The 22,296-nt window shown below is 44.2% G+C and overlaps 2 protein-coding genes across 5 annotated transcripts in view; one reads left to right on the top strand and one right to left on the bottom strand.

The window, feature by feature from the left end:
- PPEF1 (protein phosphatase with EF-hand domain 1) overlaps nucleotides 1–6,188 on the top strand; it is a 42,240-nt gene extending 36,052 nt beyond the window's left edge. For all 3 annotated transcript variants that reach the window (XM_072852622.1, XM_072852631.1, XM_072852641.1), the window contains exons 12-17: nucleotides 1,005–1,190; nucleotides 1,832–1,974; nucleotides 2,605–2,711; nucleotides 3,702–3,865; nucleotides 4,673–4,757; nucleotides 5,240–6,188. In XM_072852622.1, the coding sequence (XP_072708723.1) occupies nucleotides 1,005–1,190; nucleotides 1,832–1,974; nucleotides 2,605–2,711; nucleotides 3,702–3,865; nucleotides 4,673–4,757; nucleotides 5,240–5,433 (879 nt within the window). In that variant the 3' untranslated portion in view covers nucleotides 5,434–6,188. The remainder of the gene's footprint in view (nucleotides 1–1,004; nucleotides 1,191–1,831; nucleotides 1,975–2,604; nucleotides 2,712–3,701; nucleotides 3,866–4,672; nucleotides 4,758–5,239) is intronic.
- Nucleotides 6,189–6,764: 576 nt separating this feature from the next.
- PHKA2 (phosphorylase kinase regulatory subunit alpha 2) overlaps nucleotides 6,765–22,296 on the bottom strand; it is a 48,927-nt gene continuing 33,395 nt past the window's right edge. The window contains exons 26-32 of one of the 2 annotated variants that reach the window (XM_072849130.1): nucleotides 20,879–20,980; nucleotides 20,125–20,243; nucleotides 17,443–17,490; nucleotides 15,354–15,521; nucleotides 13,699–13,752; nucleotides 12,137–12,337; nucleotides 6,765–11,619 (exon numbers count right to left, since the gene is read on the bottom strand). In XM_072849130.1, coding sequence (XP_072705231.1) covers nucleotides 11,446–11,619; nucleotides 12,137–12,337; nucleotides 13,699–13,752; nucleotides 15,354–15,521; nucleotides 17,443–17,490; nucleotides 20,125–20,243; nucleotides 20,879–20,980 — 866 coding nt within the window. In that variant the 3' untranslated portion in view covers nucleotides 6,765–11,445. The remainder of the gene's footprint in view (nucleotides 11,620–12,136; nucleotides 12,338–13,698; nucleotides 13,753–15,353; nucleotides 15,522–17,442; nucleotides 17,491–20,124; nucleotides 20,244–20,878; nucleotides 20,981–22,296) is intronic. The other variant, XM_072849139.1, reaches the window with a different exon arrangement.

The raw sequence follows: 22,296 nt of genomic DNA, 5'->3' as shown, positions 1-22,296 counted from the left end.
GGAATTTTTTGTCGTCTGGCTGTTCATTTCCTCTTGAATATTAGAGGCAACATGGAGTTCTTGTCATGCTGTAATTTAATAAATTGTGACAATTTGAAAAGCTTAATTTGCACAGCAATTTAGAAGCTCAAAATTGAGTTGTGTATAAGTTTATTTTTCTGAGCTTCCCTTCAGACAGCTGCTTTAAGGAGCACACACTTTTGTTTTGCTCCTTGAGAAGCAAATCCGTCTCTGAAAATGTGATTTCCCAAGATACATATCTGACCTACAAACTAATGTAATGGGCACAAGCAACCCCTCAAATCTGACACTCCCCCAGCTAACCAAGCCTCCACTGAGCCATGCTCACAAACGTGAAGTGGAACGTGTTAGCGTAAACCTTGTCCAGTGAGGTTTAAACAAATACATTTTGCCTAATGTTTGCTACTGACTAGAATTATTAGGTTAGGTGACTAAACCGTCATAATTCATCCTCATGTGTGTAAAATCTTGTTTAGAAACGTGAGCTAACCCAAGACAATGAAGCCAAAGGCAACTCTTGTCATGTTAGGAGCAGGCACTCCCAAGCTTAGTTTAGGTAAAACCACTGACCCATGTGGTTATCAGGTCTGTGCTGGGAAATGGAAAATGCCTCTCACACCTACATGCGATGAAGGCAGCTATTGCTCTCTTTGAAATAGCCCAGGTACCAGGTACCATTCCTGATGCACCTATCCGAGACTGGAAACTTCAGCTGTAAAAGGAGGTACATTTCTGAAATAATATTTCATCTGAAAAAGTTCATCCAAAATCTAGATAATGTTTCTTAAGAAGAGTAGAACAAACGTTTCAGCCCAAAAGAATGCCCTACTGAAAGGGAGGAAGAAAACACAAGACCTTGTTAGCTCAGGTGTGTTTTCTCCCTGTACTGTGGGGCTTTTGCCATGGCCAGTACTTCAGACAGCCATAGCCTGTCAGTCCTCACCTACTACCAGTCCTCACTTGCCTGAGTTTGCTATTTACAGATCCTTGACATTCTCTGGAGTGATCCAAGAAGCCAAAATGGCTGTACACCAAACAAGCGTCGAGGAGGAGGTTGTTACTTTGGCCCTGATGTCACTGCCAAGCTCTTTGAAAGGTATAATCTGAAGATGCTCATCAGGTCTCATGAATTCAAGCCGGAGGGTTATGAGATCAGTCACAATGGGAAGGTACGATGCTTCCATGTAAAGCAGAATTCTCCTGTGAATTTCACAGGCACATCCACAGTAGATTTGTCTGCAAAGTTAAGTAAAAAAATGAGTGACTTCTTTAAAATGGGTTTGGGGGACTTGTTTGCTAGATAGATGTTAGAACAAATTATGGAATTCTGACAAAATTCTTTACAGCTTCAGGGAGTGGGCACTGGCTTATTACTCACGTGAAAACAAATGAACATCAACAAAATCCCTGAGGAGAGTTACGTGTAAATACAGTGCAAGAGATGCTCTAAGGCTCTAGAAGCCTTTTAACTTAATCATTTCTCTTCTGGCCCTGCTTTCTGACATGCTGTATCAGAAGACCAGCAAGAATCCTGAAAACCAGGTCTAGCTCAGAAAGATGTTTCTGTTTAACAGCATGTTATATCACACTGCGCTCTGAACTGAAGGCTTCCTATGACAGGCCAAAAATACTGGCCTGGAGCTCCGACTCCAAAAGTGCAAGCAATTTGGTGAACAACATAGTTGTTGATCTCTGATTTTATATGCAGACACTTAATGTTGTAACCTGCATGTATGTCTAGCATCAGTTTCAGAAATCAGTCTCAAGAAGTTGTTCTAGTCAATCCAGTTTCTTTGTTTCCTATGGTCAGGTTATCACTATATTTTCTGCTTCTAACTATTACGAAGAGGGGAGCAACCGTGGAGCATACATCAAACTAAATCCTGAACTGATTCCTCGGTTTGTACAGTATCGAGTCAGCAAGTACACACGCAGGCAGAATCTTCAGGAGAGGTAAAGCTGTGCGTTGTATGCAGTGAGCGTGTACTGACTTAGCATGTGAGTACTTGCCACAAATCTATAGTTTGACTGACTAATTGAATAGGCACCTATTTTCCTTGGGTTTCCTTGTTTTTCTATTTTACAATTTAAAAATGAATACAGTAGACAAAACATGTTCTAAGTATTCTAACTTGGTTTCCTGAGAAACTCCCAAAGGTAATTAGATGTGGTAAGCAGTTAGAACAGACAATTGTCAGGGACTTGTAAAGGGCCTGCACCTGTCTGTCAGGTCTGCTTTAAGGCTGCAGCGTTAATCTGGACAAATCCTGTTATGAATTGAGTCCAAAAAGTTGATCATGACAGCTTTGCCATGCCTAGCACTGTGGTCAGATTTACTAAAGCAAAGCAGCTTACAATTACCTGCATAAACTCGATTATCTCATAAATTCAGATTATTCTTACGGAGCTTTGTTTGTTTTGTTGGTTTTGCTTTTTTTTTTTTCCCCCTCAATGTTGTCTTTTGATGACCCTAAACATACTACATGTTAAAGGATATAAGAATTTGATAATGAATGTTGAAAAGCATAAAGTGATAGAGGATTTAAATCCTTTAATGATCTGCTCTGCATTTTTTTCTCCTAGGGTGGGTACAATTGAATCATCTGCCTTAAAGTCCTTACGAGAGAAGATTTATGCTCACAGGTCTGAACTCACTAGTGCTTTTGCACAGTATGACCTCAATGGCACAGGTAACACTACCTCTCTGTCCAGTTGCCACCATGGGGAAAATAGCTTCCATGTGTGTGTGGGGACAGAGGGGCCAAACCCCATGGAGGGGGGTCCTGCCTGCCAGCGTAAGGCTGGAGGGCAGCGGAGGCTGGTTGATCTTATATTCTTCCTGACCACAGAGGAGGATAGGTGTTAGCAAGCGCTTAGCCCCAGCAAACAACTTGAGGGGATGAAGCTTTAAGTAGGTAGATGACAACAACTGAAACACATGGGCAAATAAGGAAATGGTGTTTGTTGGGCAGAGTTTGGGCAGGCAAATCCAGCTCCGGAAGCTCAAAGGTCACCACCTTCACTTAGGAGTGTCTTCAGAAGTCAGACAAGGGAATTGGGGTCTCAGGTGAGGGGGAACTGGTCTCCTTCTGACTCTGGGAGACAGCTGAGTAAAGTTGACTGGCTATGCCACTAGGGGAGACACACTCACCCATCAGCTGAAGAAAAGTCAGTGGTAAGTTGATACATGAACCTTTTATGTAGGAGCAAGGAGTTACTGATTTCTAGCACAAATACAACTTTTCTTCATGATGGCTTCTCACTTGACTGGGGTTGTCATCAGTGCCCCTAAAAGGGCAATCAATAAGTGATGGTACTGTTTCTTCAGCCACTGAACAACTGTTTAACATATTTCTTTCTTGTTGGGTTTTCAGCGACATAGGTCTCTACTTGCAGCTCAGCTTACGTCTGAAGTACTCTTCATGCCATAATCTGGTTTTCTCAAAAGGTATTAAAACATGCCGAGCATCATAATAGCATCACAAAGTTGTTGAGGGTGGAAGGGACCTGTGGAGATGTCTAGGCCAACCCCGCTGCTCATTGTTAGGAGGGTTTTTATCCCAGGGTTAGGAGAAGATGTTTATATTTTGCAACTACTAAAAATGGCAGAAGGCAGGCTGGTGACCGATTTGTGCTGTGTCGCGTACCGCTTGTAACCATGAACTGACCCCTTCCGGCAGGCAAGATTTCTGTCAATGACTGGGCTGCAGCGATGGAGTCTGTCCTACAGCTGGAACTGCCCTGGAGGATGCTGCGGTCTCAGTTAGCACAGATGAACCCAGAAGGAGAAGTTGACTACATGTCATGTTTTTACGATTTGAAAATAGGTCAACCTATAAAAGAGGTAAGGAGGAAAACGCCTCCTTGCAAATCTTGGAGGAACAGCTTTTGGCGCAACTTGAGGCATAGGACAGTGGTTTGGCCAATCAGGTAGACATCAACAGCTGAACTAGTTGCCGAGCTTCCTTTTATAGGCACTGGAGGGAAATGAGCCCTGCTAGGGTACGAATCATCAGTCCCTGCTAAGGTAGATGCTTAAAATAGGCTGGATGAATCACATACTAGAACTGCTTCTTACTTTCTCTTGACTCTCAAGGGCGTTTAGATAACGTAGCTGAGGAGATGCGACAAATCCTACCCAGAGCACTCAACCCTCACTCTTTGAGATGAGCTTTCCAAATGTGCTCCAGAGCCAATTCAGGCACCTGTAGGAGGGAGTCACATTTGCAGATGGACTTGTAGATGTTTAATGGTAGCTGAGGTCTCTGCTACAGCGTCCAGTTGTTACTGAGTGGCTGTATAGTGCTTTGGTACTTAGCTGTCTCTGTCATTCTTCTGAACAGCTTCGCATGAGGGCATGGCATACAGCATCTCCCCTAGATTATCCATATTTCCACAAATAATTACTGAAGGTAGGAGGTGTGAAGGGCTCCTTCCCCCCATGCCCCGCTATCTGAAAGTGACAGGTTTTAGCTGATTATTCCTCAGGGCAAGGCACAAGTATCATTCCAGGGAACTTGAGCATAAGGATTTTTTTTTAAACATTTGAGAAGTTAAACTGGGAACATAGATTTGGATAGTACATGTTCTGTTGGTCAGACTAACTCAAACCAAGGTCTGAATGGTCTCCTGTATGGCATTTCAAAACCAGGTTCAGCCAGCTTTGGTGGAAACACTGTGCAGATACAGAAAGGACCTGGAGATCATCTTTAACGTCATTGACAAAGATCACTCAGGTAAGTCTAGGTAACTTCACTGTACCAGCTCTAGGAAGCCTATACTAGTTATCTTTCCCCACTGTGTTTCCTCCTTAAGGCTTCTAAATATAGAGGAACCAGAGGTGATGTCATTTTTCCAGTTTAGTGAAGACTAATTTAAGCAGTCAGGCTGTAACCATATAAGGGACAGTGCACAGAGCCTAACCAGAGAAGCAATTCTCACATACCCCATCTCCAGTCCTGGCTTCACTCTTCTGGGGGCTTTTTCTCCCTTCCACTCTCACTCTCAGTATTCACTGTTTTATCAGTTCCGCTGTTGAAAGCATTAGATCATTACCTGAAGTAAAAATGTACTTTAGTCGTGAAATCTCAAAACACACCCAAGCCACGGTAGGCAAGTAACTTTCTTGCAGTGAAGGAGTGTGCATGCATGCCTGCGTCCGTGTATGTACGAAGGGGAAACAGCACTGGAAAAAGGGATCTGCTGTCTGTCTCCTTAGGTCTGATTTCTCTTGACGAGTTCTGCCAGACATGGAAACTCTTCACTTCTCACCTGGGCATCGATGTGCATGATGAAGCCATTGACAAGTTAGTCCTCAGCATAGACTACAACAAAGATGGCCACATTGACTTCAGTGAATTTTTACAGGCCTTTCACGTGGTTCATAGACTAGAGAAAAAGGCAAACTCATGAAAAGGCAGAACTTCTTGTGGGCTGTCTTGGAAGCTCACTTTCCTGTCATGAGTCATAAGTGGTCTGGGAAACCAATTTCCAGGCTGACAATAAACGGGCTGCTCGATATGGTAAGCGTTGCGGTCACTGTGTATGCCTTTATTTAGTCCCTCCTGGATTATATATACCTGCTAGTAATGAGACAGAGAGATGAAAACCCACTGCTTATAGTATTACTGTGCCACTGCCACGTCAGTACCTTACAATTTATCCTCCCTCTTGGTGGCATCTCCCCCATCAGTCTAATCTGTGAACACTGCCAAGGTCACACCTATAAGCCCGCGGGACGAGCAGCTTTGGTACGTTTCTTTCAGCAGTCCTTAGAGACAGCTGAGAAATAGCATGGATGACCACAAGGAACATAACAGACTCTCCCTGAGGACGTAACAGGCACGACAGAGGCCTGCTGTGGACTGCCCAATCCAGGAGAGGAAAATAGGGAAGAACCATCTAGTTAAAATAGGTAGTTCCGCATTTAATCTTGCTCTTTGCATGATGCAGTGAAATCAAACCATTCCAGGTCACTATCTATCCTCCTTGAAGTTTACAGACAGACACAACTTAAAGGATCTTAGTTGAAAGGTGTTTACACTTGCACTAGATTTCCTCTTGCGACTGGTTACTTTTGCTACATTCGTTGGGGTTTGGAGCTAAGAAACAGTCATAACTCATGACCTGAATGAAGGCTAAATCACAGCATGTTAACGTAACATACCATCAATCACAAAATAAAGCTTTAGCTTTCACAGTAACGTCTAAGTGTGGTGTCTTCTTGCCTGTATTCTGGTATCCTACACATATCAGAGTACAACACACTTTCCCTGAAGATTAACTGGACTTCTTTAAACGAAGAGATGAGTAATAACACAAAAGTAAACAAATTTTCGTACTACCGAACCTAAATATTCTTGCATATAGTTAAGCGTAAATTCTTTACCAAGGAAAGTAAACCGAGAAATCCTGAAATTGAGTTTTTGGAACACAGCAAGATGAAAGAGTCCAGTGCCCCAAGCCTCCCGCAGAGTGCAAGCCAATATGCCCATTCCTGCAAGTACCACCCCGTCTGCTCCTGCAGGGGAGAGCAGGGAGATCTGGACGGAACTCTCTTGCATACGACACGCTGAAAGCAACACACTGATATAGAGTCAAGTGAGCCAGACCAGGAGCTTTTTGAAAACAGTATCACCTAATTCAGCCTTAGTAAATACAACGTGCACAAAGTGCTTTTTGGGTAGGAAAAGGTTCCAGCCTTGCCCATCTTTAAATCTGAATAGCGAAGGATAAGCTAAGTCAAGCAGCTAGGTTTTATTTAATAACAGTGTTGAAAGTACAAAAAAAAGCATCCTTCCCAGTTTATCATCACAGAATGTAACAGCAACCCAAGCTTAAGGTACCACGCGCTGTCTTAAATCTTATTTTCTACAATGCAATACAAAATGCTTTTCCAGAAGTATTTTGTAACTTGACAGGTGAATGAATAAACATGCACACGCTTATTTCTATTGCCGGGGGGGGGGGGGGGGGGGGGGGAATCTTTAATAGTGCAAACAAAATTTACAGTAAAATTGTAATGGCATTAGTAATATTGAATGTATATTTTTAGCACGCATTCATTCTGATCTATGGACTGTGGGGATTGGTCCCACCTTATTCCAGTGGAGTGACAAAAAGGCTCCACCTAAGATGGACAAACACCACGGTGTGTGTGTGGATATCGCTTCCCACCGCCAGTTTCCTTGCTGTGGTGGAATGGGACAGCGCAGCTCTGGAGTCCTCCTTCGCCCTCCCCCCCCAAAGAGAGGACAAAACTAGGGTGCGCAGTAAGACGTGGGAGCTCTGAAACATGGCTGGCAGCCTCCTGCCTCAATGCCCCCCTCTAATGACATGCTCCTGAAGCTCCCCTAGCATGAAGGTGAAGGATGCTCGCCTTGAGGGATCGCTTCCTGAGAGGGGACGTAAAGGTAAGGATGCAATGCAGCATTTCACTCAGTAGGCAGCGAGAAGAGGCTTTCAGGGATGCAGTGTGAGAGGAGCTGAGTCATCGAGCCAAAAAAGAAAAAAGCCTGCCCTGGCAGCTGCTAGCAGCACACAAGAGCCCCTTGCCCCTAACAGAAGAAGGGGGGGTGGCAGGGGGGAGTAACTGTGAAACATCTAATGCCAGGAATAAAAGCCACTCGAGACTAAAACTGGGAGTGGGAGAGAGCCTGGCTACTTGTACTTACATCCAAACTGTTCGAGCTGAAGCTCTTCTTCCATAACCCTTGCCCCCAGTCTTTCTTTTTATGCCACAATTTTATGCCGTGGCTACTTAATATTACAGCTGTGAGCGGTCCTTTGAGCAGGGACTGAATCAGTCTGCAGCTGCAGGCCCAAGCTCTCGCCGACAGGTACTCTCTCTCTCTCCCACTTTGTAGACAGCTCTGTTCCTAGCTCCAGGCCACACCAGAAGAGCCCCATGTTGGACCTGGCCTGGCCCAGGCTCCCGCTTCGCTCAAGCCCCTGGCTGCTGCTGGAGGGGGACACAGTCCCGCGGTGCCCCGTGCCCGCAGGGGTGCAGCCCCGGTGTTTCACTACCCCCACAGAAAGTGACCACTCCGTTTTAGGACTGCTAGGGACTGCGCAGCTCACCTTGGCCGCCCAGGAACAAGCAGGGCTCTCTCCCTGAGCAAGGAGACCACAATTAGCAGAACAAGCCAGACAAACTTTGTCCCGCAACCCTTAAGTTTTCACATTTACTAGTAGAACAGCAGCCAAGGGGGATTAATGCCCCTTTTGATCTGTCTAGTTTGACAAACCCGTGTCCTTCGCACAGCAGCAGGGAGAAGGAAACAGCCCTGAGGCGGCGAGCAGGGAGGGCGCTGGCCTGGAGGAGCAGGGTTGTGCTCCGAGCTGGACACAGCCAATTATTCTGGCCAGTGCCGCCAACCAGCCCCGTTTTCCGCTTGCAGGCATGCCTGGCTGCCCCCCAGAGCTGCGTAGGTGCTTCTGTCCCCACAGCTGCAAACTGCTTGGGGCAGCAGTGCCTGTCAGACTGGAAAGACCAGGTCTCAGGTGGGTCTATTTTAATTCATTAATGCCCTTGTTTCTGAGGCACAGGATGTGTCTGTTTACCTTTGCCTTCTTTCCAGAAATGAGTTTCCAGGGTCTTGAAGCTGGCCCCACCAGCCGCTGCCAATGAGCTCAGCCCCGCACAAACTGCAAGGTTGTCACGTATTTTAACTGGGAGCAAACCCTCACCACAGCCAACGCTAGCTCTGCTTTGTAACAGCTTAACACACGCACACAGGTGGATCCTCAGCAAAGCAGGGGGTCTATACAAAACCCAATTTGCTTAATTAGGTTTGTACTAAAATGCAACTCTCCAAGTGGAAAGGTTCTTCAGTCTGAGCAGTAACGCAGCAGCAAGCTGCAGCTGTGCCCAACCTGGAGGTAACACCAGTTTCCCTTCCATTGGCCTCCTTTTTCAGAATCCCACCCTTCACCAGCAGCTACCTAAACTCTTCAAATTAGCACATAAATACTTCCCCCAAGTGCCTGTACTCCATGTGATAATTGATCATGATGATCATAAATATATGAAAACCTAGGTCATGCTATGAATTTCAAATTAAAGATTCCAATGATACTCCCACTAAAAAAGTGTTAAGGGGTGTCCAGGTATGTTTGGCCATCGGCTTGATCGCTTTAGACTTCAATGCAGCTGCATGCAAAACCAACTACATCACCCTTCTTGCCTCTGAAAACAAGATCACACTGTAGGTAAAAAAAATAAGTAAATGAAGAGTCTGAGGGAAAACCATCTTGCATCTCTCACATTCTAGGATTCAACAAGAAAAGCAAAAATAACTGCTAGTACTGACTTCGCATGATACTGGATAAAACAAGAAACCATCACACAGGCTCTTGTGTGCTCATGCTCTGCACTGTCACATCTGTCTGCTTAAACTAGACAAAGGATTTTACTTTCATTTACTGGGAAACAAGCTAAGTGATCTCTCACAATACATATGAAAACAAAAAAACCATAATGAAGGCAAAACCCTACAGAATAGGCACCATGCCAATAAAATGACTTCCAAATCCAACTGCTAATTGTACCTGTACCTTTATACTAGCCTCACAGCAGGCCCACTGTTTTCATGGTGGTTAACACAGTATGTGCCTCTCTCAGCACATCTGGTCCAAGGGCTCCCAGGCCCTTGGACTGCCAAACTCTCCTGGTCTCTGCAAAAACATGAAATCACCTCCTAAGGCCTCCCACTCCTTTGCTCTCTTGAGCCAGTGTCCAGATGTTGTCACAGGGGCAGCGACTCCGCAGAGGGACAGCAGGGGGGTGGCACTGCCATTGGGAGCTCAGCCTCCCTGGGACCAAGGGTGCTGGCGACTGGCAAGTGAGACAGGGGTTTACTTCCCTCCTTTCATCAAGGTATTTCAGACATCTGTATAAAACTGGAACCAAAACCCTCGTTCTCAAAAGCACCATGCACTACTGTTAAAAAAAAAAAAGTTTACAAATCCTGTAAAAATGGCATAGTTATGTTTTGAAAGAGTGGAGGGGGGGTCTCACAGAAATATGCTGATCAGGCTTATTAGCACAGAAAATACTTTTTGCAGGCCATATCTGCTCTTTTCCCCTCTACCTGGCAAGACAGAATCGCTCTGATCCTCTCTGCTCGCAGGGCAGCAGTACCGGCACACCTCCACACGGCTGAGGGAGCCTGCGGCTGCGGAGAGGCTGAAGCTACAGCCACTTTCCTAAGCTGTCAGCCAGATGCGTGCTGGCTGGTGGCAAAACCAGCAGCGCTGGCACAAAGAAAATCGCAGCCAATGCCTGGGGTAAAGCAGGGTTTTCCCCTCCAGAGGCAGCCTAACTCTGTTTTTAGTTTAAATGGCCATGGAGCCATTTCCCTGTGGGACACACCTATTCCTCTTGCAGCAGCTCAGAGCAGCCACAGAAACTGGTTTCCAGTGGACAGATTCAAGGTGCAGGCACCAACCTGGGAGCTGTCTGAAGGCAGACTTCCAGGCAGCCCATCCCTAACTACATGTGACAAGTCTGACTTCAAACTAAAAAAAAAAAAAAAAAAAGAAACATCAAAGCCTTCCATAAACTCACACTGCACTGGAAGGGTTGCAATTATGCCATTCTTAACTCTGAGGCTATTTGCAAGGGAAAGGATGGGGAGACTTGGAAAGGATGCTTGAGTGGAAGAGGTTTATCTTGCTCCATTCAGAGGAAAGGATTACAGGCATAAAGCTGTCTGTCACCTTGGAGAAGCCGGAGTCTTGAGATTTTGCCGCCAAAGCCTTGGGGATGCACGGAAGGAAGCTATTTGGTTCAGATTAAAGACAGATGAAGCTTCCTGAGAGAGGCTAGCCTCTCAGATTAGTGGATATTGTAAGACATTTGTCTCTACTGGCGTTAGCGCTGCACTGACTAGCTGCAAATGAGATGAGAATCAGGATAAACGTGTATCACCTGGTTATTTCAAGTTATTCCTATTCCTCTAATTTACATTTCCCTGGATGTTTCACACTGTGCATTAGCGATTCACAATGATGTACATTTACACACAGCAGGAGAAAAATTAATGAATTCCATCACTTCCCTTATTTGGGAGACTTTATGCCTGAGATAACAGCTCCCTCATTTTATTATGCCTTTTGATCTCCACAGAGTAATCTGTTTTCCCCTTGGCAGAACTGTATAATTCTTGCTAATTTAATATGAATTACATTTATGCACTTGGGGCAGAATAAGCCTCATTATTTGTTATTTCTCACACACTCTCTTAAAAACAGGCCAAATTCCACCTACCTGTCCCCGGCAGGTAGGCATGCACGTAGCATGATGACTAGTGTAAAATGCTGAGGTAGTGCACGGCACACATACATGCAGCAACTAAATGAGAGGTTCATGACAGGGAAATGTGGAGAAAGAGCTTCTGAGCCTTCCCTCCCACGAGGCCTCACTTATTGCATCGCACAGCCAGTGCTAGGCAGGAAATCATGTAAATAAATAATTATGGCTTTTGTTAGGTATGTCATGGTACCATAGGCCCCACTTGGAGCACTGTCATAAAAAAAGTGGCAAATTCCTGTGGCTACGTCCTTCTCCAAGATCCTACCAGTAGCTCCAAATGATTTCTGAAAAGACACAAGCAAAGAAGTAGGAAAGTTAGGCATGCATGCTTATTTATTCAAAACAACCTGCCACATGATTTTGCATTTGTGCTGAATGCTGAAAGCAATTCTCCTTTCATTGATTAAAACCTTAATCAGGATTATTATAGGACCCACATGGCTTAGTTGGATCAGTGTAAGTAAATGGGGAACATATAACTTCACAGATTTTTGTCCTTTAGGCGGGGTGGGTGGGATTACCCAAATATGGGTAATTCTAATGCCTTGGTAAAGCAAAACTTCACTTCAATCTACCCACTTACTTCAGAGCTTGTTAACCACTACAATTTTATTCCCTTCAAATCTCCCACAATTATTCAATTAGTTTTCCAAATATATTTCCAGAAGATACTTAAGTGATTTGGTCTGTCTTTGTAGGGGAAAGAATAAGGATAAGATCAAGCTCATCACACATATTAAAAAAGGAGCAGGGGATAATTTTCAAATGCAGAGGCTTCCCACCACTGCCCTTTGAACTCACCAGCTCCTGCAGAAACAGGTCATTGGCCATGTGCACGATTTGATCCACGTGGATGATGCCCCCAATGCTGTTCACCTCGATGTCAGAGAGGAACGTGAGAACGAGAATAGCTTCCACCAAGAGCTGCCTGTACTCAGGCTGGGGTACGTGGTTCAGCACTGACTCCACGTGCACAGCAAACTTGATTTCGCACGGGGTCATCTGGCAAGTTTGAGTGGAAATGGAAAGAAAAACTGACAAATCCAAAAGACTAGTTCCCCACATCCTGCAAGCACTTAAACATATGCTCCTCTCTGCATGTGGGGGTAGACTGACTGAAGCAAACAAAATGTTTGTGCGGCTCTAGCACTTACAGAAAGTTTTTGTGTTGCTAGGCCCTGATCCTGCAAACAGTTACGCAACTTCCAGAAGACTGCTCCAGCCCTGCAACCCACCACACACACATTTAGTTACATACAGGACTGCTGATGCTTAGCTGGCAAATTAACTCTTTGCTCCTCATGCTGCGGTCTCATGCAGTCTGCTTTGTATCTTTTTGGCACCGCAGGTTAGTTGCAAAGCCAAAATTACTGTTGAGTTTTAAAAATAACCACCTGCTTAGAGAGAATGCTTTTCCACACAGAGATATAGCTATATTGTTTGTAGAGCAGCCTAATGTGTACTGGCATAGCTGTATGGATGTTATGTGAAAGGCTGCTGCCTTAGGAGGCTTGTGCTTATTTTGTTTGATTCCTTTAAACAGCAAAATTAGATACTGTCTAGGTCTGACAGGCTAAAAATATAAGCCTATTTATCTACACAATAGGAATAAATAAAGCTCTCCATTCTGCAAAAAAAGGTTTAAATTTGGCAGAAAATTCCAGCTCCTGTCTTCAGCTGTTACCACCATCCCTCAGAAGAAAAGGAAGCCAGAGACAAATCTGAGGGAACCAGACAGGACAAAGTGTCTCCGGCACAGAAGCACCTCTCTTCCGCCAATGGATTGCTGTTCACAGGAGTTTGTTTTATAGATGTGAATGCAAAACTTGCTATAGTGCCTAAAGACACAGTGGCAATTCAACTAAGGAAAAAAAATGTAAGGAAAGGTTATGGATTCAGAGAGTCAAAGCTTTGGTTAGAAACAATCATCCTTAATTGGTATTTACTTTTGAGACTGTGATGCCAAAATACACCGGCTGCTGTTGCAGCATACTAAAAAAAAAGCCAGCAAGCAACATGTCTGCTTCATTCCAACACAGCTGTGCTCTCTCCTCACCCTGCCCAAAGGACTGCCATCAGCCACCCTCTTTCAAGCACTGCTCCGTGGGCGCATGGGGTCAGTGAAGGTGTGCAGAGGGCAGGCTTGGCCAAGGGGAAAACCTGCCACAAACCTGCTCCCAGGCCTGCCTGGGAGGAACTCATCTGCGCGGCCCGGGGGAAGCTGGCGGAAGTGCTGGGGAAAGGTCCAGATCTTCTAACCTTCTTAAAACCAAGGATCTGGCAACAGCAGCACCACTGCATCTTATATTGTCAAACCAAACATTCAGTCACGGGGCTAGAAAATCATTGGCATTTTACGTTACCTCTCTGGTGGTTGAAGAAGGAAGGACATACCCATCAATGGACAGACCATGGCACTGAAACAACAACATTTTGACAATGAACAGAAATTACAGTTCTTGCAAGTAAATCTGAGCGTTCTCGGATACCAGCCAATACGTAACAACCCTCAGTTAAAAAAAAAAACAAAACAAACCACAAAAAACCACAAAAAACCTCAAACAACAACAACAAAACCTGTTAAAATATTATTTCACCTTTGCTGAAGAAGTTACTATGTAACCTGGCAAATGTTAGAAATAGCCTGACATGACACATAGAGAGTGTGCTGTGTTCCAGTCCAGCTACTGAAGGGGAGGAAAATACTTAGAGAGCCACTACAGCAAGAGGCACACAAAGGAGGAAAACAAATCAATGAGAACATTCTGTGGGAAAGGATGTAGGAATAAAAGATAATGCAAAAGCACAACAACAGACCACGAAAGTGAGAACCTTTATTTTTTATTTTCACCAAAACAACATTTAGTTAAGTGTTTCAGATCCAGGGCACCACAACTCAAGGATGTCAACATGTTGTGGTGCTTCGACATGGGCCACCAACAGTGGGGGAGAGGTGGTATTAGAAATACCAAGTGGTGTACATGAAAAGAGTGACAAAACCTAAACGGTGAGAAGGCAGGCTAAGGAATGACATTTCTGGGTACCTGAGGTACAGAAACGCACCAAGAAGAGAGAGCTTTTATGAACAGTCCAAAGAGAGTTTACGAATGAAATATTGAAGACAACTTAAATAAACACAATTGATTTTAATAGCCAGAAAACATTTCCAATACTCCCAGCTATTACGTTAGGTCAGGACAGAAGTGATGCTCGCCCTACTGAAAGATCCCATTAGTAAATAGCCATGAGGTCAGATATGACTTGTCTTGGCTGACATCAACACTAACAGCTTCAGCATAAGTGATTTTAGAAGGACAACCAAAATCAACCTGAGCTGGTGACGCACATTTTTCCCAACTGTGTAGGCATGAACACCTCAGTGCTCCAAGGTGCCAAATGTTGGCTTTAATCCAGCAAAGCAGGAGAACAGCCACATAATCACTTTGAAATTAGTAAAAATTCGTAATTCCCCTCTCCTCTTTCCTGGAGAGCTGCTTCAACACATTTCCATACCCCTGATCTCCAAGTTGCTAGCAAGGATTACTTTTCACTTAAAAACAAACAAAAAAATTTTAAGAATGCCATGCAGCTCAGAAGAGCCAGCCAGACATCTCAAGACATTTTGGTAGAGTCAGTGCAGTTTCCTACTTCATTCCTTGCAGCCTTTCTGAACTGGAGCACACAAACTGCACTGCATTGCAGTGCCCCTCAGCGGGACTGACCACGACCTGCATTAGGCCACGGGTGATGCAAACCAGACAGTGGTGGAACAGAATCGTTCAGCTGAAATTCAGCACCAGCAGTTTCAGAGAAAAATACACTTTCAAACAAACATGTGAACTTGTGTTAATGGAGCCCTTTTATGTTCAAGAGACACAATCCTAATGACTCTAGTTTCCACCAGTCTTCCAGCTGAAGACCAACATCAACTCTTGGCAACACGTTGCCTCTGGACCACCACGTCTCCAAGTTACCGTACAGCTTGCTTGCTTCCTGCCCTCCACAGCTGTCAACTTACCTTCTGAAGGATTTTCCACACCTTCTCATAAAAGCCAACAGGAACTCTGTTAATAGCACCATCAAGTCTTCTTCTGCGCAGCCACTGCCCTTTTCGGTCACCCCAGCTCATGTCTCCATTGGAGCCGGTAGGAGAAGTACTAGTGGGAGATGATGGAGTACTGCCCCTCTGTAAGAAACATTAAAGCCTTGGTTAGTCGCCTTCTACCACCCCAAGTGCTACTCCTGGTGCATGCATCATTCTGTTACAATGCTACCTCAGAACCAGGGAAAAAATACAGGCCATGATGTCATACAAGATGACAGAGCAGGATTGATCCCCTTCTCTTTCCTTCACAAGAAACTTCACTTCTCTAGCACTTCAATCATTTCTCAACAAAACAGGCAAGCAGTTCAACAAGGCATAACGCAGTAAACTTCACCGCTTGGTTCAACACAAGGCATGACTATTTTAACAAGCATGAGCTGGCTGCCAGGGCAGTGTCACTGGTGTGCAAAATGGTGGGATTTGCAGGTGAGTCTGACTCGGACTTTGGGCTCACTGTCGTAAGAGAACCAAAGGGTCCATGTGTCCAGCAAGAGAGGTCCTCCATGCAAAAAGCTCCATTAAAGTAAGTAGATGATTAAAAATTGACTTCATGTGGTCATGTAATCATCATGCCTGCCTCTCTGTAATTATCAGTCTTGTTTCCTTTATTGCTCTATTGTTCTATTATTTGACTCTACCAGACTTGGAGACTAAATTAGGCAGCAAATCATCTTCAAAGTTGTAGCACTACCACCAAATTCTTGTTCCCATTTCCACACACGCAGTCTGCCTACTCTTTGCACTCCCAAAGACTGTACTCTGTTTCCTCGTTCCTTTTTGCACACCTATTACTTTCAGCCCAGAAAGGACTTCACTGACAGCCCCATCTCAAATCCCATCATCTCTGAGTAAAGAACTGCCTGAGCAAAGTACTGGAGAAGGTGGGAAATAAGAACGAAAACTACGTTTGCAAAGGATAGGCTCACTGACCCTACACAGTCAAGCTCTGCAAAAAGACCAACAAATGCAAACAAAGTCCGTATTCATTCCTATTGGTGTCAGTGAGGCATAAGTGGTGTTCCCTTGATGGCTGGATGCATGCTGTTCCTTTCCACTGCACACTGACACAGACAGAACTTCCTCCACCCTGTTGCGCAGAGCTAGGGGATGCAGGAGGTCAGCAGGAAGGTGGGTGCCAATGTAGAGAAATCTATCTGCATACAGTAATCAATCTGGCTACTCAGGTGGTTCAGAGAAGCAAAGATCTCACTGAACGATTCTGTGCACTTGAGTCAAACACACAGTTGAAGCTTGCCTTTCTGCACTGGTATGGGGGAAGAGAGAGGCAACAGCAATCTGGCAGTCGTCAGGCCAGGCCACAGGGCTAGTGGTGCTCTGCAGTTGTGTATTTAGGACACTTGGGAGGTATGCCATCAACAGCAAGTCTGCAGACGCAGAGAACCATGAATCACAACTGCCAGTTTAAAGTGCACACGTAGCTGCAAGCTTTCCATCTCTTCATGACAGATTGGGAGCGTCAGACTTACTTTAAATTGTTGAGGTTTCTGTTGGTAAAATATTTAAACAACTATCTTCTTTCTTAACAGCGAGAGCTTAAGAAGGGCTACAATTCTCTGCCTTGAAAGAAGATGACTGCCTGAGGAGATACCCACGCCCATAAAACCCCTGTCTCAGCAACCTGAAGCTGTCCTGGGTTCATTAATGTCCATAGACTGCCAGCATTAATCAACGCTACATTACTTTTAAATACTGATGACACCTGTAACATAATCCACCATCAAGTAGCTAAATCTGCTATAGTGCTTTATCTGCTACAACTGCTTAAGCTTCAGAAGAACTAAGTGGATCTAAATGCAAGACTCAACTGCTGTTAAAAGATTACTAATGAGAACTGGTTCCCAATTAAGATGAACAAAACAAAGAGGTAGGGTTTGAAAACAAGTTTTTATGCAGGAGAAGCCACGGGAGGTGTCTAGAGCTAAGACCCTTGCACACACACGCAGGGTGAAGAGCAGGTGCAGAGCTGCAGACGGTGTTTTACCGTGGAAGCGAACATGATGCTGGACATGGAGTGGCCCTCATGAAAGAACTACAAAACAAAAACAGACACCAACACATCAGACAGACAGCCATGACAGAACAGCATGCAAACAAGGTTAAGTAACCCGTCTGTGCAAAGACAAGAAACACAGGAAAAGCTCAGGTACTCAGGGGAAAACTGCGACAGCCCCTGGACTCTTGCAGTGCTGCGCTGCGCTTCAGCTGACTTCGGGGCACTTCAGCTGCGCTTCAGGACTTCAGAACCTACTGCCGATTCCCAGGGTCACCACAAGGCAGACCATGCTGTGCCAGGAGCCTCCTTGGTTGTGGTGCAGCCACAAGCTTCCCACGCCATGCACTGAGCTCCAAGCATGGCCAACACAAACTGCCACAGTAAGATGCACGCAAAAGCTTCCCTGTGACTCAGGACTGGGAAAAAATCCCAAGTTCCCCGCTTCCATTCCCCATTCATTGCAATGTCAGCAGCTTCTCTTTGCATGAGAAGGTCATCTTGCTGCAGAAAGTCTGCGGGCTGCCAACTGGGTGGGCAGCGCTAAACAAACAGCTGCAAGGCAAAATTTTCGCTGAAATGTGGATGCACCACCTCAGACTTACAGCACTTTTCTGTAACTGTCCACCCCAAGCCATGCCTCCTAATTGTGTTAATGGTTCAGACCCAGGCAAAGGCTTGATGTTCAGACTCAAGAAACAACGGCAGCACATAAAAAGAGCTGCAGTCGCTCAACACCTGAGCTCTGGTGCAGAGATATTCGTGCAAGTACTTGAAACGTTCCTTGCAACACAAATTTGACACCTGTCCCCCCACCCCCCAGCCAAAATGGCATTAAATTAGCATCTAGTGAATTATTCAGAGAATGCAGTGAGATGTAGCAGGAAGCAGCATGAATGGCAAGGTGGGGGGAACAAAAATAAAACCAGCCAACTCCTCCTCTATGCAAAATACCAAATTTCCATCTAATGCAAAAGCAACGCAGGAAATACATTTCCAACCTCAACAAAGGTCCAAGTGTTTCAGCTCAGGCCCACCTCTATATTTAAAACAAAATAATGCTGCCACCTAGTGCCTAGTCCCTCTTCCTTCCTAGAAAGGCGCTGAAGTCAGACACCTGCTATATGACGGCAAGCCCTGCTCAGACTGAACCCCCAAAGTCACTTCAGGGCTGGTGGAAAGCAGCCACAGCACCTTCACAGCCACAGCCGTACCACGAGGCTCGGCCACGACCGTGCCCAGGCAGCGGTATGGTTCAAACGTGGCGAACAGGTCTCGTGAGACAGACACTGTGCGTTTCACAGGTGCCTTTGCTTCCCTGCCTGATCGTGTCCTGTGAAGAATCATTAACTGAACTTTACTGTCGTCATCAAACGCTCCATGTCAAGACCATGCAGAAATGCCACTCCTTTCTGAAGGCTTATCGAGCAAATCTGTTTCATACGATCAAACATCACATACTTCCTCAGAAACTTGCAGAAATGGCCTCAGATTAAATGACTCAGGCTTGATAAGCTCTCAGAAGACAATGTGTTTTAAAAATATGTTTCTAATATAGAATCACAGCATGGTTTGGGTTGGAAGGGACCTTCACAGATCATCTAGTCCAACCCCCCTGCTGTGGGCAGGGACATCTTTCACTACATCAGGTTGCTCAAAGCCCCGTCCAAGCCTGACCGTGAACACTTCCAATGATGGGGCATCCACAACACCTCTGGGCAACCTGTTCCAGTGGCTCACCACCCTCATCGTAAAAAATTTCTTCCTTATGCTCAATCCAAAACTACCCTTTCACTTTAAATCCATTGCCCCTTGTCCTGTCATACCAGCCCTTGCCAAAAAGTCTCTCTGCACCTTTCTTATAAGCCACCTTTGTATACTGAAAGACCACAACAAGGTCTCCCTGGAGCCTTCTCTTCTCCAGGCCGAACAACCCAGGCTGAACAATATGATGCCATTGATTCTTATAAATGTATTTTACTTGATCACTACCTTCCTGTTTATCTAGAGCAAAAGAAAATTACTAATAGAAACATAAAAAAAGAGAAATCAAAAATGCTTATAACAAAACAATTGGTCACATTCATTCAGAATATTTTGGAGGTATTTTCCTATGATATTACTTCATATGTTCAGTTGCTGTGTACTTTAAAGTATTGAACTTAAATATATGTATATTCTAGCAGTAATCATCCTCCATTCCTGAAGAAACAAAACAGGAAGGAAAAAAAAAAAAAAAATCAAGATTTCTTTTCCAAGTGTATCTTTTCCAAAAGGCACGTGGACCACATTAGCAACTTGTGCAGAGTATAAAAATGAATGCTGTTTGCATGAAAGCTTCACTCTGTACATCTGACCTTTCCTTAGCTAAAGAGGATTAAAGAGCTGTTTTAAAGTTGATGTCATGAATGCACTAGAGTTTGTTCAAGTTCTTCTATATTCAGCATGTGAAACGAGAACAAAAAAGGAAGTACATGTTTGGAGGAAACATCCCTTTACTGCTTTCTATTTAGCCATCATCTTTTAACCAAATGATCTTTGAAAACTTCTGTCATTTACCAAGAATCTATTTGGCATTAAAAATGGTCGCCTCAAATTAACACACAAAAATCTAAAATAACACAGTAGCAGAACAGCTGCATTTTCTCATGAGCATTGACGGAAAACCCTCACCTGCTTCATCTCACTCTTCAATTTAGTAATACCACTTCTTTCTGTTTTAGTTGCTCCAGAATGCCCCATTTCATGAATAGAAATCGCAGGGCTAGATGAAGAGGAATCTACAGGTCGCACTAAAAGAAGCAAATGGACATTTTTAAAATTCTAGGGGGTAGAAAAACAGATGAATTTTTATCTAGAAGATAAAAGCGTATCCTTTCACAAGTGTACAATGCTCTTGGTGACAGCATCCTTTCAAATCATGTCAATAGTTCAAACCTGGTTATATCAAGTCAGGGGCCTAGATCCATACTTGGATATTGGGACCTGATTTTCCAAAACACTGAGCAATCATAGCTTCAAAAGACAGAGTTAGAATGAGTCTGACGGTTTAAGAATGAAGCCGTCAGACTTCAGAATGGCTGAAATGCCAGTCAGGAATACCTGGGCATCACAGACATGCTCCTTGAAGGCAGGTTAGATATGCCCTTTTTATCGTCTTCATTCGGTCATATAAAATTTCTTCATTTTAAAAGTTTGCCTTCTTATCACTGAAAACTTGATACAATCTTATTTCAGTGCAGGACAGCTTCCATCGTATCTGTTTTGTTTATTCCACAGCACACATACACAGGTACTGGCCACCCATGATTAATACATTACCTATACCTCTATTTTATATGCCAAGAGAGTAGATTCCCACTTATAAGACAATCTAACTTTGTATTTATAGTTCTCACTTAACCAAGTACCCAAGTGGATAACTTACAGCTTCTTTCCACACCAAACTCTTTTCCACTGAGAATATGGTGTAGGAGATTTTTCATATCAAAGGGACTTAGATTCATCAAACTCTCTGAAGCTTCTTCACCTAGTTAAAACCAAACAAAAAGAAAAAAGACAAACATCATAGGTTGCTTTATAGGTTGTTTTCCTAAGTGAACTGCTGACTGAATTAAGTTCAGTCACATTTCCCTTGTGGCTAGCACTTCCTCTAAAAAAACTAATATGTAGAGTCACATTTCAAAGAAAATACATTTCAAGACTAAACAACAAACACTGCATGGAAATAACACTATTTGCATTAGTGAATAGTATACTGCAGCTTGTGTGAAATCGCCCTGAAGCTGATGATGAGAAAGCAGTTGCTCCTTTATAGGGCAAGATCACTTGGAAAGGCATTACAGCCACCTCCCAAAAGCAGATGACATGCAGATCTAAACTACAGAGCCAGAGTTATCCCATAAAGAAATGCATGCATGTGGAAGACTTGTGTTTTATTTGATTAAAGGATCATGCTTGTAAGTGAGAGAGAGAAAAAGCACATGCATGCACATGAGCACATGTGTGTGCGCAGACAAATCTCCCAGAGGAGAACATGGAAAAGGCAGCAATGCAGCTGAGGGCAGTGTACAAAGCAGCTGGCTTTTAAGGCTAAAGAATAACAAAAGGGATCCCAGGAAAGAGAGGCTTTGCACTGTGAACAAAGCAGCTTCCGCTATTCAGCTACAGGTTTGGGTAAACAGGGCTTTCTGTACACTCTTCATACAGAAACAGAATTATCCCAGAAAATTACTTGGCTCCTTTTGTCAACTTCTCCTAAGGGAGAAACCTGCCACCCCACAGTGGCAGCTAGCCACTCAAGTTAGAGAGCAGCAGTGTCCAAAGTTGGCTCCATCTAACCCCTCCCAGGGACTCCAGGAGGGAGAAAACCGGGGAGACCAGAAAATATGCTTCCACAAAGTTATCACCCTTTAGGGTGTGCTAGGCCATTAGAAACACTAACAAGAGCTGAGCCACAAAAATATGGCCCAGATCATGCTCCTAAGTGTCAGCATTTGACACTCCTAAGTGTCAATATTTGTCACATTAACTTGATTACTTTTCATGACTGCTCCTTCTTAGACTTCTGACCCCTTTAAATGCGGAAAATTCTGCAATGATTTTTCAGATCTCTCTTCAATCATGATTTCTCTCTAGTTTTACTTTTCTCTTGCAAAAAGAGTTTTAAAATATTTTTTCCTTGCACCACTTGTTTGTTACTTGATTCTTGGGTTTTTGTAGGGCATATGCAACATCTCAGGGGCCCGTAAGAATTTTTTTTACTGACCTGGCAACACAACATATTACTAGCTGAAATCTAAACAACAAATATTTTTCAGCTAAGCACATTCAAGGGAGAAGGCT

The sequence above is a fragment of the Ciconia boyciana genome, chromosome 1 (genome assembly GCF_034638445.1).
Source record: "Ciconia boyciana chromosome 1, ASM3463844v1, whole genome shotgun sequence".
In the NCBI taxonomy this organism is placed as follows: Eukaryota; Metazoa; Chordata; class Aves; order Ciconiiformes; family Ciconiidae; genus Ciconia; species Ciconia boyciana.
The sequence above is the reverse complement of the archived record's forward strand: the minus strand, read 5'-3'. Positions and strand labels throughout refer to the sequence as shown.